The sequence below is a fragment of the Trachemys scripta genome, chromosome 18 (assembly GCF_013100865.1).
Source record: "Trachemys scripta elegans isolate TJP31775 chromosome 18, CAS_Tse_1.0, whole genome shotgun sequence".
Classification (NCBI taxonomy): domain Eukaryota; kingdom Metazoa; phylum Chordata; order Testudines; family Emydidae; genus Trachemys; species Trachemys scripta.
This window is the reverse complement of record NC_048315.1, coordinates 17,574,300-17,581,872: the sequence shown is the minus strand read 5'-3', so window position 1 is coordinate 17,581,872 and position 7,573 is coordinate 17,574,300. Positions and strand designations below refer to the sequence as shown.

The window sequence follows — 7,573 nt, the reverse complement described above, 5'->3', positions numbered from 1 at the left end:
GGAAGATCTCATCCTACTTTAACAGAAGTCAACAGGAATTTTGCCATTGACTTCAGCAGAAGTAAGACTGTTCCCCAGTAAATTTAAGTGCTTGAGTAATAAATAAAAGTTAACCTAAGACAGGAGACATGGTTACTGCATATCTTTTTTCTTGGTACTTTGAATGCAGAATGCAAAAAGCTGGAAAACATCTTGATGGCAAGTACTCTATTAGATAACGTTTGGTTCTTTGAATTATAAATAAAAAGACATTCATTGGTCAAGATACCAGACTATAATGACCACACAACGTAGGCTGAAGCACAAATGGAGAATGAGGCACATGTCAAATACAGAGAAACATCTTACACGTTGAATGAAGCCAGTAATACAACATAGCATTCCATGAGTAAACCATTTCCAAAGAACTCGCACTGTTAGTTGTTGTTGGTTGTTTCCTCTTTTCAATTTCAGTTTTTCAGGTCACAAACTTTGGTTCATGAGAGCAGAATGTGTGCGACACAACACAATGGTTACAACAGGAGTAAATAACCAATCCAGGACATGCACATGGCTTCAGGAAGTAGCCTCATCTTCACAGACGTCAGGGAGATCAGGGTCCTTTACTCCTTCTCTGCTCCCTTGCTTTCTACATGAATGAATGAAGTGAAGTAAATAATTAGAAATAGGCATTTAGACCAGGTAGTTTTCTCCAACAGGCAAGCCAAACCAATAACATCAATAACTATATGAAGGATGACGTTCAGACAAAACAGTATTTCCTTAAGAAGTATACCATGTAAACAGTTAAACTGTGATAAAGAAAAATGCATCAACATCAGTGCACTGATCAATCAAGTATTATAAGACTTTGTATAATGAGGCTACAGCTGCTTACTTTGTCAAAATACATTCTCAACTCCCTTTTATTGCACTAGTACAAGAGATTTAAGTCTCAGAAACAGACATACAGAAAGGCAGCAATGTTTATAAGTTTATTTGGCGTATATTTTTAAAATCTCCTTGTTTCACTGATTTTATGGTTTGACACCTGCATCCCTTTTTCCAAAGCTCAACTGCACACGGCAGCTGATTAAAATGCCAATTATATAAATTTTCCCCAAAAAATTTCCCACTTTTTTCAGCCTTTCCAAGAAAAACCCAAACTAGAAAATATTAGTTTTTAAAATGTTTTAAAGAAAAAAATAGGTTTTCAATAAAAAAATTTTGATTTTGAAATCCAAAAACTGAAAATATTTACAGAAAACTACACCAAAAGCTGAATATTTTTACAAAAACTCAAAATTGTTCCTGATAATTCAAAAGTTTTACCAAAAATTTTCAGTTTCCAATTTCTGATAATTTATTGAAAAAGTCTAAGCAAAACTTGCTCAGTATTAGCCACTAAACCAAACTGAAGGTAACTTACTTATATTTGTCTTACTTCACAAAGTCTTCAGCCTTTTCAGAATGCTCCTAAATTTCAACTTCCTCTCTTGCAGATTCAAGAGACTGATAGCTTGTCTCAACTGCAAAGCCAACTTGAGTGTTGCCCCTACTTGAGTCCCATCCACACACAAAACCCCTTAACTCAACTGTGGTGGTGCTTTTAAGGCCTTGTCTACACTAGAAAGATTTGCTGGTATAGGTATACTGGTATAGCTATATTAACACATCGTTCTATTGGAGATGCACCTTATACTCGAAGAACAGTTGGCAAGCCTGTCAAGTGGTAAAGACTCCAGCTCAAGGTAGTGCAACTTGTCAAGTGCTAACACAATCACTTTGCTGCTAATACAATCACACTTTGTGGCTCGAGTGTTATTTCAAAATATGTCTGCTCTCACCTGACCTAGGCTAACTTGAGAGGAAATAACTAGAATGTAGGTAACTTGAGTTAACTCTGCAGTGAAGACAGCCTAGGAGAGGTAGCAAGGCTAGTCAACTCTTAAAACTGGTCAGGTGAAATTTTTTTGGACATCACACCTTATCATTGAGTTTGAAGCTGTATCACAGCTCAGACATAAGCATTCCTTTATTTTAAAGAGTGACACAGAAAAAAGAATGGTTGCCATTAAGCATAATTCCATTCCTAAGTGCACCATCACAGCCCAGGTGATAAACCTGACCTTGAATATAGACAATTGACCATTTCCCAATACACTTTCAGGCCTGACACCAACATGCTGAGTAACAGATCCGTCTTTAGTGGCTGATCCGAGTTAATTCAGGGGCTGTCATCACCCTCTTTAAATGATTTATTACCGTGAACAGGAAAGGAGGTTTCATTATCAGATATAATGCAAGCAGGTCTGTGCAGTGGGATAACGGCAAGCATAATTCAGCAGCAGATGGTGTCTCACTGGTTATTTAGAGCCTGCTGTCATTTTGTACTATTTGCTACTGTCTGCAACTTGATGAATCAGATTAAATGTTTCCCTGTAATTCTCAGTAGCTGATACACCTTGTTTTAGCATTATGGGCAATGTGATCCACACGATGTGGAATGGGTGCAATACAGCATAAATTGACAAAACATTCAATACAATACTGAATATCAACTAAATTCATTTTCTACAGACAGCTGGGGTGATCTTGCAGTAAGTAGTCTGCGGTCTGTGCTGCCACATAGGAGACATGAGTACATGCTGAGAGGACTGAGGCTAAATGCTAGTCTCCATTAAATAGCTTTTCTTAAGGTGTTATTTTGTATTTGTGTTACTTTTGTTAATAGCAGGCTAATGAACCTTGCTCTGTGTGGTTATCCAACATGCTGCACTGTTGAGCCATTGTTAATAGTGGTAATAACACATGGCACTCAACTAGCAATTTTTGTACATTAATGGCGCAAGCTTCACAACATAACGGATAGTAAAATTAGGATAGAGAGGCAAAGAGACAACAAATCAGTATTTGAGTCATGGCTTCTAGTCCCATGTTCAGCCACAGCTCACTCACGCTCTGTCCTGTTAACTGATAAGAATTCTTTCCTAATGCCATCTATGCCTTCACTATGGGCCAATATCTGTCCTCATTTATGCACTTGGAACGCCCATTGACTTCTGTGGGAATGAAGGCAGAATGTCAATGAGAATGAAGCAGGCAGGAGTTGTGCCTGGGTATCTGAGAAGAGAATTTGGGCCTATGTATTTAAAGAAAAATTGCTTCAGAACAATGGCAGCATCTCTCTTGTGAACAGTTTGTTGCACCTCTGAGGTCTATTCATCAGGAATCAATCACAGGTTTCATTTGCACCAGGCTGTGTTATTCATTCCAAAACCCAAGCATTGTCTGCACTGGCAATTTGTTTTAGTTCCAGCCACCTCTGGCCAGCCATTGCAGTATCTGTATCAGTGCAAAATAAGTGTTGGCAAGATAACCCTCAATTTGCACAGATTGAGGTTACCCGCACTTGAAACCAGGGTATGCTTCAATGGAGCCAACTGGCCACAGATGGCTGGAATCAGGGTGAATTTCCAACATAGACATGCCTCAGTCATGCCCTTACTGGGAGACCATGCATATGCTGCTGTTAGGGCTAAACAGGAGGCTGTGGCTGAAACCAAGTATCACGGGCCAAGTGGTGAACTTTTGTATTTTATTACATATCTCTAGCCTTAACGGATGCTAATACAGGGGGTTTCTCCTGAGCTTGATTTTCTGAGCATAGTCTTTTAAGTCATCATAAGTGCAAAACTTCCTTTGACTTCAGTGGACCTGTCTATGAATTCCTGAACTGTACATCCAAGTGGAAAAGACTATTACTTACACTAAAACTTTCTCTTTTTTCAAAATTGAAAACAGTCCCATGTATCACAACCCAAATGCCAATAGAAGTGCGACATCAGCCTTTATTCTGTTCAGTTCCTTCCCAGTACTTTTGGAGAATCTTTTCAAAATCCTTCACTCTTGCAGCAGGAGGTGTCCCTAGTTTGATTCATCTATTTATTTTACAGTGATAAATGAGCTCCTAAGTAAACAATTGTCTCCACAATAATGGAGCTGCTCAAATGGAATTTCAAGAGACATGATTAATTTCCAAGCATTCATCTGAAACCATCTCTGTCAAACTCCAGGCAGAATAACTGTGCTTTGAGCTGGCTGTGCACAGTGGGATTTTGCACTGAGATGTCTTTTTTTAATCATCTCTAATGGTTTACATTAACTACATTATTTTGTTGTTGTTGTTTTAAATTGGACAGCATACTTTGTGGACAGATCTGTGGAATCTGTTGCAAAATATGCATGCTGTCTGCTTAAGTCCTGATGGATATGAGGAATGTTGAAATGTAGACAAAGAGGTTTTGTCCATATCAGTCATAGAAGCACAGAATATCACGGTTGGATGGGACCTCAGGAGGTCATCTAGTCCAACCCCCTGCTCAAAGCAGGACCAATCCCCAACTCATCACAGCAGAGTCCCAGAAACTTGAAGAGTAGAGGTATTGGTAGAATTATCTGCTGCATATTTGGTTGTAGCCACATCTATTAATCTTTCATAAGTTCTAAATATTAGAGATGGGCCTGAGCTGCAAGTTCAGATCTGATTCCCAAATTTTGTGGGTATTGGATCTAGGATTTTGGATTAAGCCCCATCTCCGCTAATACTCACCAAGTCTCCCTCTCCCTTCCTTCCCAAAAGAAAAAAAGAAGAGTGAGGAAACATGACCAAGAAAAATCTCAAGTAACTTAGAGAATGAATGTTAGTGTCACAAACACACACACAAATACTGTAACAAACTACATAACTACTGTAACAAAACTGCTCCTATATGAAGGATGGAATTTTATGTTCTCAATAACACAGAAAGCATGACAACTGAAGAGAGGACTTATAATTCTACTGCACCCAGGGGAAACACAAACACACAGTTACCTTAAAGATGGATGCAAATATACAGATGAGCTTAAGAGGAACCTGTCCCTAAGGGCAAACAATGAGATAAAGGAAGAAAATGGTAAAGATGATGCTGGCAAAAGGCAAATGAGCATGTTTCTGAATATTAAGGGAATTAAATTAAATAGAGGATGGGGTATTAGTCAGCAATGTTTACTAAGGCTAAAGACCAAATAAAAAACCATGACAGTTAATACTGCCACCCATAGTGCAGTGCTGTGCATACTGGAGTAATCACCTGTGCTAACAGCAACTGATCCTGCAGGGTGCCAATTGCTTCCAGCAAGCTGTTCAGTGCCATCAACACCTACTGAAATCAGTGGGAGTTGAGGGTGTTCAGTAGCATAGGGGTCTGTGTCCCTAGCATGTAGAAGTCTTATGAACATGTCGTGTTATTAACTGCCGAAGGACACAAGTTGAACAGGAGTTAGGCAATTAAACCACTGAGTAGATGATGGGTGCTTCTGCATGTGATGCTTCTAGAGTAACGAGATGTTGTGAAATTTTGTGCCGAAGTTATTCTATAAACCATTAGTTAGACTATAATAATACTTACCCTTGCCACAATATGAGCCATAGCTTTTAATAAAAGCACTCATCCTTCCCTTGCAATGAAAAACATATGAGTGTGAAATTTACCTGAACAGGATTTTCCACTGACAATGTGTACATGTTTGGGTTCAGGCTGGTGCCTGGGTTCCAAGACCCTCCTCCTCATTCTCAGAGCCCAGGCTCCAGCCTGAGCCCAAACATCTACACTGATATTTTTAGCCCCAAGCGCAAGCCCCATGAGCCCAAGTCAATTGACCCGGCCCCTGAGACTTACTGCATGACCAGGGCTCTGAGACTTACTGCAGGGGTGTTTTTTTGCTGTGTAGATGTACCACTTAAACACATATTTTGTGAAATTAAGGGTGAAGTCAAACTTGGCATCCTTTCTGCAGCCAGTCTCCTGCCAATACCATCAACAATAAAGCCTTTAACCTGGCTACAAGTGTCAACAGGATATGTTTTAAAACTGAATGTATTTTTGGTAAAAGGTGCTGGAGTGATAGCCCTGGGAGCTGGCATCCTCTCTCAGCACAATAGGCACAGCACTGGCAAGGAAAGTCTTGCACATGCTGCCCCATCAATGTGCCTCAATTGAGTTTTGGAGAGAGTCAGGGGCGGCGGGTATTGTAGGCAAGGGAGGTTTTGCCTCCCCAAACAGCTTACTGTGGCCCCACCAGCAGGCCAGCGTGCCTCCTGCAGTGACTCGGGGCCGCCGGTGCTGGGCCGCGCTGCCTGCCCGGTGCTGGCCACCCAAGCACCGGGACTAGGGGCCGCCCGGAGCCCTAGAGCTGTGGGTGCAGTGACTGCACCACACAGAGTCCCAGGGCTGGGGGCACAGCGATCGTGCTGCCCAGAGCCCCAGGACTGGGAGTGCGGCGACCGCGCTGCCTGGCCACCTGCAGCACCGGGACTGGGGGCACTGTGGCCGCGCCACCCAGGGGCTGGGGGTGCTCAGGCTGTGGCGCACCAGGGCTGGGACCTGGGTCCCCCACCCCTGGCCGTCCGGTGCTGGGGGGCCACGGTGGGGGTGCTTTGGGCTCCTGTGGGGGAAGGGGAGTTAGAAAGGGAGGGGCGGGGCCTCGGGCACACGGGGAGGGGCTGGTGGTTAGGTTTCCCGGGCGGCAGGGTCACCAGCCGCTCATGGAGAGAACAGGTCCTGGGCTATTCAGTCCTTGGACTCTGCTGAGACTGTCAATAAACCTGACAACTTTTTGTGGGGACATGGATACCTGTTAACAAGAACTAAACTGAGTCTGCTAACTCATTAACACATGACCAAAAAGCCACCAGTCAGTCATGGCTAAACTGGCCCTGTTTGAACCAGTGACTCTCAGATGAAAAGCTCCATTGTTACAGCCATTTGCTAAACCTCACTGCATAGGTGCTGGAACTATGGGTGCTGGGGATGCTGCCACACCCCCTGACTGAAAGTGGTGTCTATTATATACAGGGTTTACAGTTTGGTTCAATGGCTCTCATCACCCCCACTCCACAGATTGTTTGAGCACCCCGCTTCACTGGTCACTTTGCATCTTGCTGCCCTCATCCCCTGTCTGTGCCTTCTCTATTTAGACTGTAAGCTCCTCAGGGCATGGACCTTGTGATCTGATCTCTCAGTGGGAATAGGATCAAGTTCTGTAAATAATAAGAATAATCCCATGTATATGGTAGCCTAAAACCACAGTTTACCAACAGCAAAGCAGTGCTTAATGTGCAAGTATAGTGGATCTGCCAAAACATTTTTCAGTTCATTTGAGATGTGTTAGCAGTAATAAATGAGAGTAATAAATGCAGTGAAATTATGGCTGCATTAATGAGAGGAATCTGGTTCAGGTGGGGAACATATACACCTATAATAAAGATGTATACAATGGAAGCTAACTGAGAACCCTAAACAGTTGGGATTTTTAAAAACTTGTATTCAGTGACTGGGAAATTTAAAAGCAAGAGACCAAATCCATCCCTAATGTAGCTCCACTGAAGTAATAGGTACATCATAGTTGAATTTGGCCCATAGCATGTAGGATCTAAAAAAAACAAAGGGTCAGATTCAGTGCAGATGTCCTGAGAGACTCTGCACAGACAGAACAGCCCAGAGGGGAGTTACAGATGGCTTTACACTACCTCTGAGCTGCTCAGATTCCA

General features: G+C 42.3%; 1 protein-coding gene across 5 annotated transcripts in view; it reads right to left on the bottom strand.

Annotated features, from left to right (window-relative positions):
* Nucleotides 1–446: 446 nt before the first annotated feature.
* The window catches only part of CAMKK1 (calcium/calmodulin dependent protein kinase kinase 1), a 181,761-nt gene continuing 174,634 nt past the window's right edge, over nucleotides 447–7,573 (bottom strand). For 4 of the 5 annotated variants that reach the window (XM_034752591.1, XM_034752593.1, XM_034752592.1 and 1 more), the window contains 2 exons: nucleotides 4,856–4,903; nucleotides 447–628 (listed from right to left, as the gene is read on the bottom strand). In XM_034752591.1, coding sequence (XP_034608482.1) covers nucleotides 556–628; nucleotides 4,856–4,903 — 121 coding nt within the window. In that variant the 3' untranslated portion in view covers nucleotides 447–555. The remainder of the gene's footprint in view (nucleotides 629–4,855; nucleotides 4,904–7,573) is intronic. The other variant, XM_034752595.1, reaches the window with a different exon arrangement.